At 42.2% G+C, this 16,339-nt stretch overlaps 1 protein-coding gene across 1 annotated transcript in view; it reads right to left on the bottom strand.

The window, feature by feature from the left end:
- kcnh3 (potassium voltage-gated channel, subfamily H (eag-related), member 3) overlaps positions 1-16,339 on the bottom strand; it is a 120,701-nt gene that overhangs the window by 27,129 nt on the left and 77,233 nt on the right. Inside the window, exons 2-7 of the mRNA XM_086123282.1 lie at positions 13,742-13,975; positions 11,509-11,640; positions 9,319-9,458; positions 4,709-4,961; positions 2,661-2,818; positions 814-1,015 (exon numbers count right to left, since the gene is read on the bottom strand). Coding sequence (XP_085979408.1) covers positions 814-1,015; positions 2,661-2,818; positions 4,709-4,961; positions 9,319-9,458; positions 11,509-11,640; positions 13,742-13,975 — 1,119 coding nt within the window. The remainder of the gene's footprint in view (positions 1-813; positions 1,016-2,660; positions 2,819-4,708; positions 4,962-9,318; positions 9,459-11,508; positions 11,641-13,741; positions 13,976-16,339) is intronic.

Genomic DNA, 16,339 nt, shown 5'->3' with positions numbered 1-16,339 from the left:
GTGCAAACTTATGTAGTAAATATTCACACTGCTATCGGTCTGAAAAAAAGTGTCATTGAATATCCCTAAAAGGAAGCGAAAGCATCAATAACTGTCCAATGGTACTGAAATACTGTGTCCAAAAGACTGGAACTTCACTGCAATCATTGGAGAGCTGTAGTGTGAAAGAAATACTTGTACAGGCCTATTTTGGGAACAAGGAACAAGATGAATGTGCATTTTATGATGAATAGAGCTCATTGCTGCCCCAAGGCTCAAACAGCAGCTACTGAAGAAAGGCAATTTAGGTTGCTAGTTCATATCAGGTGCTGTATATTCACATGTAAAAAAAAAAAACAATATTGGATTTAAATTACACTGATGCTATAGTATTCAGCTGTTTGTTGTGGTCCTTGAATTGTAATTTTTGTGCAGGACACCCCTGTGCACTGGAAAGAAAAAAAATCACCTTTTGTTTGTTGTTTGCTTCAAATCCTTTGTTGCTGGATGAGAATAATTGAGCTTTTATACATGCATTGAGAAATGTATTGTACGAATAAATGACTATGTTGAGAGCACATATTTTGCACCATATCCATGTCTAAAACTGCATTTTTCTCACACATCTGGGGAAGTCTGTGGTCCTATGTGAGCCCTGAGTAGCAATGATGAAAAATTGTGGCAGCATTTAAGTTGCCCTGCTTTGACTTGACTGTGATGAACGTCAAATGGTTGTGTGCTGATTTTTTGGGATTGTGAAAGCAAAATATATATATACTGTATATATATACAGTATATGTCTACCATACTGTATAGTGTCAGAGGTCTACTGACCAATGTCCCAGGATCCCGGACTCTCGATCTCCCTGCGTCCGATGAAGTACCAGACGCAAGCCATCCAGTGGGCCAGCAAGGCGAACATGGACATAAGCAGAGTGAGGACTACGGCGCTGTACTGCGAGTAACGTTCCAACTTCTGCAGCAGCCGCAGCAGGCGAAGCAGACGCACAGTCTTCAACAGGTGCACTCCAAAGTACTGCAAGGGATGCGATGCAATTCATTCCTCAAATTTGCAAAACACCGTTATAAAAAATAAAATAAAATTGAAAAAGTGGTGACTATGGAGTAACCATTAACTGCTGACCCCATCTGAACTCCAATGGGTAACCAAAACATCAGCACCTACAGGCACGTAAACAATCTCTCAGATGAATGTTTGCTGCAGGAGATCTCAGACGTGTGAGGACATCCTCGCGAGGATAAGCGCAATAGAAAATGGATGGATGGGTGGACATGGTACTGTTGGCTTCAAATCGTGATCTCCATCTCTCACTGAAGCATTTGGCAGCCGAGTGTGAAGTGATCGGGATAAAAATCAGCACCTTCAAATCTGAGGCAATGGTCCACAGTCCGAAAAGGGTGGAGTGTCCTCTTCAGGTCCGGGATGAGATTCTGCCCAGAGTGGAGGAGTTTAAGTATCTTGGGTTCTTGTTCACAAGTGTATGTAGGTTGGAGCGTGAGATCAACAGGCGGATCGGGGCAGGGTCTGCTGTGATGCGGACTCTGTATTGGTCTGTGGTGGTGAAGAAAGAGCTGAGCCGATGGGTGAAGCTCTTGATTTACTTGTCAATTTACGTTCCTACCCTCTGGTCATGACCAAAACAACAAGGTCCCGGACACAAGTGACCAAAATTAGTTTCCTCCGCAGGGTGTCCGGGCTCTCCCTTAGAGATAGGGTGAGAAGCTTGGTCATCCAAGAGGGACTCAGAATTGAGTACCTGCTCCTCCATGTTGAGAGGAGCCAGATGAGGTGGCTTAGGCATCTGATCATGATGCCTCCTGGATGCCTCGGGGCATGTCCCGCTGCTAGGAGGCCCTGTTGACGACCAAGGCCACACTGGAGAGACTATATCTCCCGGCTGGCCTGGGAACTCCTTGGTATCCCTCTGGAAGAGTTGGAAGACGTAGTTGGGGAGAGGGAAGTCTAAGGGTCCCTGCTGAAGCTGCTGCCTTTGCGACCCAACCCCGGATAAGCAGTCATTTACATCAACTTTTCACCAACAGAGAGGGGGCTTATAATTACAGGGAAAAATATTAGAACCCGGATTGTTGGAACAACCATGAAGAGCGTTTGCATTCCAGTCCGTGGTGTGAAGTTTTGGACTTCGTGATGAGCTGAAACCCTATCCAAGCATGAATCTGTTCAGGAAACAGCTCAGACTGATTATTTTCACTCGGTATAAGGCTGAAAATATGGGGTAATGCTTTCAGGTACTTCACATTGTAAACATGATGGTACTTGGGATGCAGGTATGCGGGGTGTCGGTGGTATAGTTTCTAAAAACATACACCCATTGTTTGTGACATTAATATGTGAGACAGGAGTCAGGATCATCATCATCGTTTTTGGTAATTAATGAATATTGGAGTAGGGGTAGGATGAAATAAATTGTACTTCTTCCTACCCCTTTTCTAGGATGTTGAAAAGGTATGTGTAGGAAGTGAATTAATAGGTGTGTACACCGTTATTATTTGTAATGTCATGTTTATGTGGTTTTTGACATGCCTGGAATTATATAAAGAAAAGAACAAGAAAATAAGTGTCACTCTCAGGTAGACAATGGTACTCTTTAAGTGTTGTGAGAGCTTGGAGGTCAGGGAACATCAGAGACAAGACTCACCACACTGACGTTGAAGGCATAGAGTAGGTCAAAGGGGAGGGCAGCGATGAGGTCCACAAAGAGCCAGGTGGTGACGTAGTGAACGCAGATGGAGCGGGCGTCGTACACCACCTGGCCTGATGTGCTCACGAAGGTGGTTCGAAAATTCAGCACAATGTCTGCGGATGAAAAATGAGGCAAAACAATGAAAGTTGAAAAGAAATAAACGTTCTTACAAACAATTAATAGATAGTATACACACGCTCCACACAAAACCAAAACGTATAAATATTTAAAGGCTACAGCTATAACTTTTCAAGAATACACATTAGCTATAACGAGGACATTTCTCATTACATTATATAAAATGTTGATACCCAACACTGGCCAGTATGTTCCAATCAACGGCTTATGGACTGACAGGGGTCCGCCATTTAACTGTTGTGGGTGGCAAGTGTAATTTGATTGAGAGATGGCATACCCACTTTTTGCATTAAGAACAATTGGGCTCCCATGGGCAATGGTTCACATTTCCGTCACTTAGACGAGGGACAAACAGGCCAGTTATTCTCTCGGAAATGACTCAAGCCATCAGACATAATGTTCAGTAGCAAATGGCTCATATCCTTCCTCTCTGCTGCAAATCACTCATTAAAAACTTTTCTTTGTATCAAGAAACTTAAGGATGACTGATGATGGGACTCATGAGATGTGCAGTTTCTTTGTATCTACCACAGCGGAACAGATGATGACCAACAACTATTGTGGTTGGTCAGGTTATAAATGTAATACATCCAGAAAGGGGCACTTTGGAGAGCTACTAGTGTTCTCCCATTTGTTCTTACAAGATCAAGCGAGTTGTTACAAAGCGGTCAAGGGTTATTTATTATACAGGCCACCAGATGAATAGGGGTGTGTCTCCATCTAATATCAGCAAGAGCCATGGCATATACAGTATTATGAACAGTTCATCTACTGTATATCGTCCGCTTTTTGTTCATGTGTCAAGAGCCACCCCAAAGATCTATAGGCAATTTGGAGTGTTTTTATTTTTTTATTTTTTAAACAAGCTTGCAATAAAATGGGCAACAGAAGACATCAAATGGGCCTTGGATCTTAGATGGAGTAATGCTAATGAATTAAGTTTGTCATAAAAATAAATAAAATAATGGTGTGAGGTTCTCCAGCAAAGTTTGCACATCAATATAATTAAGTAATAGGCAGCTTTGTTTGAATTTTCAGCAAGAATAAATCAGGTGTCGCTTTATTCATGTTGTCTTCATTTTAGCCCTGACAGGGTTTGACATTAATGGTTGCCCGGAGCCAGTGTTCCCCTGTCACCTTCCACCTACCTTCAGACAGTGGCCCAAACAGGCCAAAATCTCCAGAATCAGCTACCAGAAATGGCCCAAAAATGATGAAAGAACAACCCAGGTTGTGATAACAAAAAGAAAAAAAAACATTGCAACCAGTGTACGCTAAAAGAGACATGAATCAGTATTAGCATCATATCGCTAGCTTTGGTTAGCCCAATTATTTCCAATACTGTGCAAACAATGACAACTTTTTTCATCAGCTGCAGGACATTGCACCAATACCATGCTTTACGGTGTCATTACTGTCGTAACACTTGTCGGAATATGGCATATGACTATGCTTAATGAAGAGGAGCTAATGGTGAGTGATATTTTTAATCTTTTTTTTTTTTTTTTTTTGCTTCAATCCCAATCTTGCATGAGGATGTCTTATGTGGGAACTGTCACAAAATTTTTTTGGGGACCTTTGGCTTTATAAATAAACAACTCCAACAACAATATTTTATATTGTGCATTGTTGCAGTGTAATAAGTAAATATTTTAGGGAGCTTAGTAGACAGTCAGAGCCATGAATGCAATTGTTTATTATGTATTTGTGTGACTGAATTTCTGCCACGTTTAAAGCGTAAAATGCATGAGCGAAGGGAGCTGACCTTTTTTTCGCTTCACTCTAGCGGTGGTGTATTTGCAGCTTGCTATATTTTGCCAGTGCTGTGCAGAGAAACTTCCAGAAGAGTCCTTCTAGGATCTTACCTAGCATGAACAAGATTTCCACCAGGATGTCACTGACGCTGGGGGGGCTTCTAGGGGCGTTGCCTTCATCTCGTCCACCCACCACAGTGAAACAAACATTGTAGGGCACGGTGACAGCCACATAGAAGGTAGCCAGTAGGATCAGCCAGTCCCACCCGGCCTTGAAGGTGCCATAGTGGAGCAGGATGAAGCGCGACTTCTGGATGGCCGCTACCTTGTACTCTGGGATCGGTGGTTTCTCCCCAAACATATTCTGCATGGGGGATGACAGGGAGGGAGTTGACTGAGACGTGTATTATGCATGATATGGACTGACTGGACATTTAATCAAGTGTGCCTACTGCAAGAGTTGTCTTGAAGTTTCAATGCTAATAACTTGAACTATATCGTCATAGTGAATCCCACCAAGCATCCTCAATTTCTTTTATACTGCATGTGGACCATAAACGTTTTGTTGTTATTGTTTTTGTTGTTGTTTTTTTTTAAGTCCAGTCATAAAGTACCTGCATGTTTAAGGAAGCTATCATTACGGCTACTTCAACTCAACTCAAGGCCTCTCAGCCACTCAATATGCCGCTTAGAAATGGGTGCAAAAATAACTGAAATGTGTAAGAAATTTCACAATTGTATTTTTGAAACTACCAAATGAAATATCATTGGCTCAGTTTATTCAGATCTCTACTTAAGTTTGGGGTTTTTTTTGGGTGATTTTCATTGAATGTTTATTTTTAGACATTTCAACATTATATAATTTTCATAATTTTTAATAAGATAATCAAAATGACACAAAATGTTAGCTTTGAGCCAAAATGGCAGATTTCTCAGGGCGGACTAATTTCTTCTTTCTGTTATTTTGTTTTCTCATTCATGACATCCCTATCAGATTTCACATTGCGAAGTAAAATCAGCTTTGGTGACTGAATCCCCCCCTTAAAAAAAAAAATCCAGTTTGTGCTACCGTGCCAAATCTGCGGGGGCCACACGCAAAACCCCACTGAAATGTAAACCTTCAGATGAACAACACCTTCAAAAGTTCAATTAATCTGACATCGAAATACCTTCACATGAACAACACCTTCAAAAGTTCAATTAATCTGACATCGAAATAATGATGAAGCAAATCAGAGAGGCCCTCCGTACTGCGTGATCGAGTGGTGGTCTGTGAGACGTACGCCGCCGGAGCAGAGACGAGTTGCGGCCGCAGAGTGTGCGCCGACAGAACAGGGACAAGTCGCGCCCGCCGGGCCGTGGAATCCAGAAAGAGTATCAGGTCCTTGGCAATTCATGGACAATGAGGAAGAGGACTTGTAGACAGGTGGACAGCACCCTACCTATGCCGATTTCAGGCAGTAATCATGACCGAATGTACCCCAACTCTCCAAGGTGGGTCTGTTCCAGTGAAAGTCCAGGTTATGGTTTCTTAGCCATGGCAAACACAAACAGCGCCGCATGAGAGGGTATGACCAGAAACCTCCTTTGTTCAAGATGTGTGTCTGAGAGTCTTAACTGAATAGGACTGGTGATATGTTTAACGTCCACCAGGAGACACCCCTATGGGTCAAATACCCAATTAATTGCCCTTCACTCTTCAATTGGACACCATCTCTTCTTTGACACACGGATCTACAAAATATGTTTTGGCAACGGAATCTACAATGGTCATAACTTTACATATTTTCCCATAACCTGACACCCGCCATGGAGTTGAAGTCTTTTCAGGTTTTTGGTATTGTCCAACTGAAGTGTTCAGTGAGTCTCAGAGCAATCACCTCCTGCTGTCACTGAGGGTGTCCGATGTCGCTCGGTGTGCTCCTGCCCGCATTCCAGGTGTCTCTCCCTCATGTGATTCTCCAGACGGATGGCAAAAATAATGAATTCCTCAGGGTTAGTTGTATCGTCGTGAACCGCCAACTCATCCTTTAGGGAGGGACTTCGTCCACAACGCAAAATGCTGCATAACGCGCACTTGTCAAAATCACTTTCCATCTCTCATATACAAAACTTAAGGGAATAGTCAGCCACAGACTGACTACCCTGGTTACACTCGAGCAGTTGTCTTTTGGCCTACTTTCCCAGAAGTGGGTGGTGAAACACGCAATGAAAATCAGCAAGAAATTCGGAGAAGGAAGACCGAAGTTCCGGTCGCGCCTTGCTCACAGCCCTAGCCCAAGAACTAGCCTGGCCAGTCAATAGACTCATGACAAATGTGACTTTAGAACCATCATGGGAGTGGGTGGAGCGTTGATGGTTAAAAAAATAATAAATCAAACTACACTGATGAATAAATAGACTGCATGATCCGTGATGGATGTGGTATGTTGGGTTCGACAGTAGGTGGACACACCCCGACAGTGACAGTGCGGGGATCCGAGGGGAGCGTCCCTCAGGTGCCCAGTTGCTTGACGTGTGTGAACAACTCCTAAATCCGGGTAGCCAGCAAGGGGACCGCATTACGGAGCTCCACAAGCACGGTCTCCTACTGTCCCGCCTGTCTTCGTTGACTGGCCAAAGCTTTTGCAAATTTATCCAAGTCCGCGGGATCCATGGTCGAATTATTCTGTTATGTCTCCGGATAGGAGTGGATCCCACAAACGCAGACAAGTATCAGATCTTTAACAAAAATGTTTATTTATAAAACGCAGGACCGACAAAGTACAAGGAAAGACGCTGGTAACAAACAACCAGGAAAAAGTGAAACAAACCAAAAACGCTTGCAAAAGGCAAGGAACAAGAAAAACGTAAATTGCTTGTCACTCAAAGGACAAGGAAATCCAATACACGAGAATACTAACCAATAAATAATAACAAGAACTACTTACATGGCAAAACACAAATATGTGGCCAGAAGCCAAGAGGCAAAAACCTCTAGAATAATCAGGCATTTGGAGACAAGAGTCGTGAGCAAGGCTGAAATAATCCGACAGCCAGTTGTTGGCGTGGCTTTTAAGGCAGCTGGTAATGAGGCATGATTACAGACAGGTGCAGCTCATGAGGGAACGCCCACTCTCCAGCTGGAGACTGGAAAAACAAAGCAAACATGACAGGATCATGACAGGCAAATATACTAACCTTATCAAAATTGAAAAAAAAAAGCTACAAGTTTGGACCCATGTCGATGCACCAAATTTGAAAGGGATTGCGTGAACGTTCCCTCAAGTGAGTAATAATAGACCTGTTGTCTTGACAACTGACTTAGAACCTGTGCTAGCACTGAAGCTAAAATAGCTCTGTGCAGTGTTGCAGCACATTTCTTCAGGTGTGTAGGTGCTGGCTAACATTACGGACCCTGCTGTCAGGATTCAAAGCACTGAACACTGCAGCAGAAGTCAAAGTGACCTTTACACCATCTGTTATCTGAGCACTGTACCACACTACATACTGTATAAGTGATGACCGGTCAAGGTTAGCAAGGCCCACTGTGCTGAGGTAAACAATACTCGGAGCACTGACCCACGTTGAAAACATAAAATCTAATAATTGTGACATTATTCTAATTTATTGTCAACAGTCCAGCTGTTCTTTTTTATATTTTAGCGTATCTTTTGGTTGCACTGGTTCCACTCCGGATATGTGGATTATTATTATTTTTTTTGTCATTCCAATGTAAATGCCCAGGGATTTGATGGTCAATGTAAATTAAACTACCGTATATTAGGAATTGGACTTTTTTTTTCAAACTATTAGATTTTAAATTTGTCTGATGCAGGTACAATCAAATCTGACAAGTCACTACTGTATGAAACCGGACATTTTAACACGGCTAAGGTCCAAAGTTTTGTTTTGGTAACCACAATAATACCACTTGTGTGTGTGTGTGTGTGTGTGTGTGTGTGTGTGTGTGTGTGTGTGTTGTGTGTGTGTGCAAGCGTGCGTGCGTGGGTGGTTGTCTGTGTGTGGATAGCTCTCTGGGCAAATCAAAGATTTTCATTCATTGTGGGTGGGTCTGTAACTGAAACTAAATGGGGATTCACGACAGTTTAAGTGGTGTGAAAGTGCACTTTTTTTGATTTTACTTTTGTTATGTGCCACATCGAAATATTTCACAACACACAGTGTGATGGAGTGTACTCTTTTAACCACAAAAATATCTATAGTTGCAAGTAGTGATTAACTGTCATGATCGGTGGTGATGTGTCGACTTTTGATTAGATTGAGTTTTGTTTCATGTTTTCTCTTTGTGCCTTTATTCCTGTCTCGCTCATTAGGGGTTTGTTTCCAACCCATTCTAGTCAGCCTTTGATGTCTGCCCTTGCGAGTCTGTTTTTTACGCCAAGCACATGTGCCCCGTGTATAAAGAAAGGGCCTCATAAGTGTATTTCTAAATATCCTGTGGGTATTTTTTGATGCCACCGCAGGAGGTTATCACCGATACCATTACCATGATGTAATGTTACATAATTTACTGTCAAAAGTGTGATGATTATCACAGATTCACCTAAGGGACAGTATGACTGCAAATATTGGTCAGTTTCCTCTCCATTCCTCTGCCACAGCTCTTCAAAGTGGAAGTTGGCAATAAAGTTTAAATAGAAAATTGTTATCTAACATGTACTCCAATTTACAAAAAATGTCAAAATGCATTTTTTTTGTTCACCATATTTCCTACTCACATTGTTGAGCTTGAGTTTGTTCTTGTCTTGCTTCTGCAGGTGCCCCGAAAGGTGGTAAAGGACGGCTCGGCTGCGACGGCGGTTGGCGTTAAAGCCGGGGGGCCGAGTCACCTGATGCACCTCCAGACCCGTCTCCTCATCTGTAGACCGCCAACAGAATCAGCCAAACAATTGGAGGCAACATTTTTGCAAGATTGACAAGATGAAATGTGGGCTTGAACATGTCTCATTCTATGGAGGAAGTTGATCAGTGTGCTGGGGTGGATTCTCACGTTTCCCTTAAGATCTTGAATGGTTTCATTTCGTTTTCGTTTCGTTTATTGAACATGTAAAATATACAATACTGCAACAAGTTGGCAAAAAGTGAAAGCAAGCAAGATATAAAAAGGAAAAGAAAATAGTCATCATCACAAATTATATGTTCAAAGGAGTAGGAAAAAGTAAAAAACTTATCCAGTCCTACCCCTTGTTATATAATACGTGAATTAATCATTTCAATACAGAAAAAAGTAAAAAGTCTACATATCACCAAGTGCTTTTACCCATATGTGTGCTATCCTTATCTAATTATACAACTTTCGATTTATTTAGACATACTCATTCTAACACCTTTATATGTCCATTTTCTCATATTCATAACAGATACTACTTTTCAATTCATTTATCAATGTAATTCTGATGTATTTCTATATTTTATAAATATATAAAATTTTATCAACTTAATTCTGATTTATGTAATTTTCTTGTACTACTCTCTTGAATTTGTTTTTGAACTCAGCAAGCGAGTTACTCATTTTCAGGTCCGTTCCAAAATCTTTCCACAGATTTACACCTGTTACAGATACACTCCTTTGCTTGATGTTAGTTCGTGTTTTGGATTTTTTGGGTAGGTCTGTACCCCTTAAATTATAACAGCTTTCTCAAATTTTGAATACAGTTGAATGCGTTATTGATAAATTAAACATAAAAAACAAACAGATTTTGTTCATAGATCGATTCTATCATTTTTGTCACTTCAGTTGTTTATTTGTTCTTTGCTTTTATTTCAGAGTACAATGAAAAGTAATGTAGGTGTAATCACCTCCATAAAATGTATTATTACTTCTACTTTAACAGTAATCGAAGTACCGTAATATTAGCTTATTCCAGCCCAACAACCACAATACTTTATCACCTTTCTCTACTTCGCTGGGTGAATAAAATGGCCGCCACAGAATAATTTATTAGGGCCCAGATCGAAACACCATTCAAGAAAAAGAAAACATGTCATGCCTCAAGGCAAAATAAACATTTCTGTAAAACAGGGAGAGGTTTACCGGCCTCAGCGGATGCCACGCTTATTGAATATCTTGTGCTCATGCCATACAAATAGATAAAAGTAAGGATCACTTCACATGGCTGGTTTGTGATCAAACCAAGGCCTTTATTTATCAGAAATCCATTTTGAAATGCAAGGAAGATGATATGTAAGTAAAAGTAGAAGCCTCGGGGAGAAGTTCAGCTAGCGCCTTCATTTTCACAATATCCACTGCGCTCTCAGGAGAGGCGGGAGGCCAATCGGTGGGGGGAGGGGGCTGAACATACATTTTAAATTATTAAGGCTGTGATTTATTGCAATCCGTGCTATGCTATGTGCACGGACAAGCTGAAGCTCACGGCCTCTTTTTGTTGCCTCGTTCACTGTTAGTTAGACTGCAGAAAAATTATGACATCCGAGCTGTTGCAACCGATTTGGCATTTCTTGCCCCGTGTCTTTTCCACAAAGACGGCATATCGGTCGGAACCTTGCGGACTTTCACATAGCATTGCGGCATCCTGCAATCAGATAATTGAACGCCTTTGGCACCCTGTCAGCTCAGATACTACAGTTAAAGCCTGAAAATAGTCTGCTTGATTTTGTTCCCCTATTCTGTGAGAATGCTGTTTTTAGTCATATGAGCAGGACAAAAATAAGGTAGACAATTAACAGCTTATACAGGCAGCGTGAAAGGGGCTTTGGATTGCTTCATGATATAAAATTCATTTTAGATATGCTCTCTATGCAGAGGAACCGTCAGAGTAGAGAATATTCAAACTACCAAATCTAAATATTTTCCGATTCTGAATATATCATCCTGTGGTCCCAATTGGACTCCTAATGTCCTTTGTCAATACTTTTTTGACACCGGAATTCAAACACAGATCACTCACCTGTGTCAGGCCCTTCCGAATCCTGGTCCTTCTTCTTGTCAGTGATGTCTTTATGAGACACCAGGAAGAGGACCACCTCACCCTTCTCGTTCTTGATGGGCACAATGTCCAGAAGACACCAGAAGTGTGTGCCTGCACTCAAAAGGAGCATCATGAAAATACTGTCCACTATAGGCATATATACTCACAATTTTGGGCACAATTTCACGTGGACCCTAAAATGTTCCAACTTGATTTAACAATAGATCAAACATTTGTTGTGAAGTTTCTCCTTGTTGGAACAACAGCACTTTTTTCCCACACACTCACAGATTGAAAAAGTGGGTAAGTGTTATTCAGCATTTATTCATTCATTTTCCGATCCGCTTATCGTCACAAGGGTCGCGGGGGGTGCTGGAGCCTATTCCAGTTGTCTTCGGGCAGTCGGCGGGGTCACCTGAACCGGTTGCCAGCCAACCGCAGGGCACACAGAGACAAACAACCATCCGCACAGGGAGGCTGGAGCTGGAATTGAACCCGGGTATCTCTGCACTGTGAGGTCGATGCGTTAACCACTGAACCACCGGGGCGCCTTATTCAGCATTTAGAGAAGTTCAAATGAAGTCCACTTGTAAAGGTCTGAATGCATTTTAGGTTTATCCTAAAATTTCACCCAAAAGCAAAAAAACCCCAAACCTTTTCTGAGCCATGTACATACAGTACATACAAAACATTTCATTTTAATTCAGCCTGTCTCATTGCAATCATTACACAGGAATGAATATAAGGAACAAAAAAAACCCCATCGGACCAAGAGAAAAGCAGCTGAGAATCCAAAGCTAGTTGGCATTGGTTGTAGCGCTCTAGCTTGAGCTTTGCTTGTACCGTAGTATATTTTGTATTCGACAGACATAACAGATAGTCGGTTACATCTTTGATGCTGACAAAAATCTCCATCTGGCATAAAGTGCTGCTGCTTGATCACTGACTAGAGCAAAGAAAGCTCATATTTCTCCTCGACTACCTTCACTACATATTCTCACCGTATTTGTAGTAATAGCCAATGCCGAAAACCTAGCTTGTTTTCCCGTGATGTCTAGGTTCGTCTTATGATCACTTTCTGTTTCCAGGCTGTTGCCAAATCTCCAACTGCTTCACAATGATGCTGACTACTAAAAGTAGGAGAAATGATCTTTCTCCAGGTCTGTTGCTAAAATCACCGCATACAATCACTTTCTATTGCCAGGAGGCTGCAAAAATGAGAATATGCTCAGACAAAGCCTTTAACTTGCCGGTCAGGACAGACGAGGCCTATTCATGCAATTGCTGTGCTTTTGTTATGGTTTCCTGTTACGCACTCCTAATCCCTCAGGAGACGATGCGTGGCATTTATGGATACTGTTTCCTACACAGTCTTACTAACCCAGAGTAGCTCGGGTGTGTAAATAATGCAGGATGGCAGTGTTCCTGAATAAAATCATTAGACATATTGTCCTTGTTTGTCTGATAGAACGGTAAACAATGGCAACACGATGCAGCTTCTGTTTCGTTTCATTTAATATTTGCCAGAGACGAAGTGTTGGATTGTGATTAACAAATAGTTGGTGCAGTATTCAGTGAAGGAGTAGATCGGTGTAGTGACTATGTTTACTGAGTAAACATAACAGATAAGTCTTTTTGCCCGGATTTTTTATTGGGTAATCTGCAATATTCCTCAATTTCTCTCATGAAAAAAAAAAACAATTAAACAGCACTAGAGTGAAAGCCTAAACAACATCAAACGTGTTTTCCCCTTAATATACGTAAGATGTATTGATTCAATCTTCATTAACCACGAAACTAAAATGATTAAAAACATATTTGATCTTTTTGTTTTGTTTTGTTTGACGGGCAGCAAGGTAGGTGAGTGGTTAGAAAGTCTGCCTGACTGTTGGTGTCAATCAACTATTATGATGATGAATTTATGTATGTATTTATTTATTTATGATCACACCTAGGGAAAATTTAGAGTGTTCAATCAGCCTTCGATGCATGTCTTTGGGGAGGAAACGTGGGAATGTGGAATGTGGGAGGAAACCGGAGTACCCGGAGAAAACCCACGCAGGCACGAGGAGAACATGCAAACTCCACACTGGAAGGCCGTAGCCGGGATTGAACCCACAACCTCTACACTGTGAGTACGACGCGCTAACCACTGGACCACCGGGCCGCCATTCTTAATTCTTATTAATTGTTATCATAAAATATGACACACCTTCTTTCTTGTAGAAGACCAGTTCGGTCTTGAACTCACGCCGGTCATCAAGGGCTCCTTGGATTTGTGTCGTGAAGCGGTCGCTGGTCTCAGGGCCGTACAGGAATTGGCAGGCGCAACTTTTCTGCATGAGCTCGGCGCGAGCATAACCCGTGAGCTCGCAGAAGCCATCTGAGCAGTACACGATGGGGTAGAGCGATTGAACCTGTGCGTTGCCCAGCACAAAGTTGCTGTCTGAGACACAAGACAAGAGAGACCACATAAAATACATCCACATATATTACGTGCCCATGTCAAATGCAATTGATTAGTCTTAAATCACACAATTGGGTTTTGGTGCCCTGTGTGAGCAAGAACTTTACATAGGACACAATCTGGTGAAGGTACAGTGCCATGAAAAAAGTATTTGCTCCCTTTTTGATTTCTGTGTTCTTTGCACATTTATCACACACCAAGATTTCAGTTCATCAAACCAATTTTAATGTCACTCAGAGACAATTGTGTGTGTGTGTGTATAATGTACAGTTTGATGGTTACCTCACAGTTTTGATGGCCAGTGTTCTTGCTTCAATTTTTTATCATCAGTATAGTGCTGCTGAAAGTTTTTGCTTCACTTCAAGACAGAATCTTTTAATCTTGTTCAATTTGCCTCTGGCACAGTAATTATTCCTTACTATTACTCATTTGCCAAATAGAGTCCATTGTTACTCCAATTCTCGTTAATCCAATTATCATTGCATTGCATTGATCATATGACATACTGGTACATTTCTGTAGCGAGTCATCACCAAACCTGACTGTCTTGACTTGACTTTGCCTGTGGGTATTCGGCTGTGTGTTTATTTCGTCTATGGCAGGCATGTCCAGCTCCGGGCCTGGGGGGCCACTTTCCTGCCTGTTTTCTAGCTCTCCCAGCTGCAACACACCTGATTCAGATGATCAGCTCATCAGCCAGCTCTGAAGCAGCAATAGAACGATCCTGAAGATTTGATTCAGGTGCGTTGCTCCTTGGAGAGCTGGAAAACAGGCCGGACAGCGGCCCTTGAGCACCGACTTTGGACACCCCTGGTCTATGGTCATGCTTTTTGCTGGATAATTGGCAATCATCAGAGGACGAATGTGAGTGTGTTAATGTTTAATTCTGCCAGACCATATTCAGTTAATAGCCAGCAGTGACAAAGCACATTGAAAGTGACTTTGCATCTTGATCTTTTAACACAGAGACCTTGCCATCTTATGTTAGATGTGTGTGTGTGTGTGTGTGTGTGTGTGTGTGTGTGTGTGTGACAGCAGTCAATTCCAAGAGCCAATAATTACTGCTAACTTCTGCCCTGCCTGACAGAGGTTAGCATGTGTTAAAACATAAAAAAAAAAAAAAAATCACACTACGTACTCTCACGACAGTCACATGCTGACTACTGAGCGAACTAAATTTCCCGTAGCACTGATTGGACAAGCAATGTCATGTGATCATCTGTAGCCAGTGATGGTCAAGCGGGTGTGTCAAAACTAAATGACATGTTGAGTCGGCTGTGTCTTAACCTCCATGGCAGAGGCTCTGTTGAACCCTTGTGACTGACGACCGAACCCAGGTCAAGAACCCCTGCACGAGGCCAAAGCTGCCAATCATATGTTTCACATATCTATAATTGGCGTAGATAAAACATCCACCAAATGTGTTCGCGGAGCTCTACATCTGATTCACATTCACCAAAATCGCGTTAGACCAGTTGTCTACCCTGCGCTGGCACTTAGACGCGGTCTGAGCAGATCTTAGTTGAGATCAACTTTCTTCCATCATATTGTCACTTTGCCAGGCGCATCTCCAACAAGGAGTTGGTGTGCCGGCATGCCCATCTTGGCAGAGACCGGTCTGCCAAATTGGCAAAAGCGCAGCGAGCGTTGCGTTGATACAAAAATCAATATTTGCTGGCATTTTTGCACCCCACTGCAGATGTGCCGTCTACGTAAATGTTTAACTCGGACAAATGAGATATTGTTTCCCTCATTCCACATACGAAGCTCTTCTAAGAACATAAAACAATAACGCACTGGTATTGCTGGACGATCCGAGCCTAAACTAAACATCGAGTCAGGGTGCTATGCTATTCACAGTCACTTGGGATAATCCCCTAATCCATAAAAAGCATTGATCACTCAGGTAGGAAAACAAACATACAGTAAATCAACAGGTTTTCTGGAGCCGACGGCTGATGACCGGGAGTGTGGCCAGTTCCTTGTTGCCACGGAAACGGCTCATGTTCATTCCTCCTTTAAACACATTTGCTCAGCGGCGGTCCAAATGTTCTTGTCACTTGCCTCCAGTTCGTTACCTCTGCGACTTGGAAGTGGCATTCTCGGTTTTAATGAACACCTTTTCTGCTCGGCACATCTCTGCCAGTTGAGGTCAAAGCATTTGTGAATGGAATGGCAAATGAGCAGCGCTGGTCCGACCTTGAGTGAAATGTATATTTATACTTAAGAGCCAAATCCCTTGCACATTGTGTCTGTGGAGCTCATGTCAGTGTCCTCTGCCTTGGCTGGTGGAGGAAATTATTCATGGTGTCGGTCCCAAAGCCCTGTTGGTAAAACCCAGAC

Source organism: Hippocampus guttulatus, chromosome 11, assembly GCF_054856545.1.
Source record: "Hippocampus guttulatus isolate MCC_2025c chromosome 11, RoL_Hgut_1.0, whole genome shotgun sequence".
In the NCBI taxonomy this organism is placed as follows: domain Eukaryota; kingdom Metazoa; phylum Chordata; class Actinopteri; order Syngnathiformes; family Syngnathidae; genus Hippocampus; species Hippocampus guttulatus.
Note: the sequence above shows the minus strand (reverse complement) of the source record. Positions and strands in the feature narration are given on the sequence as shown.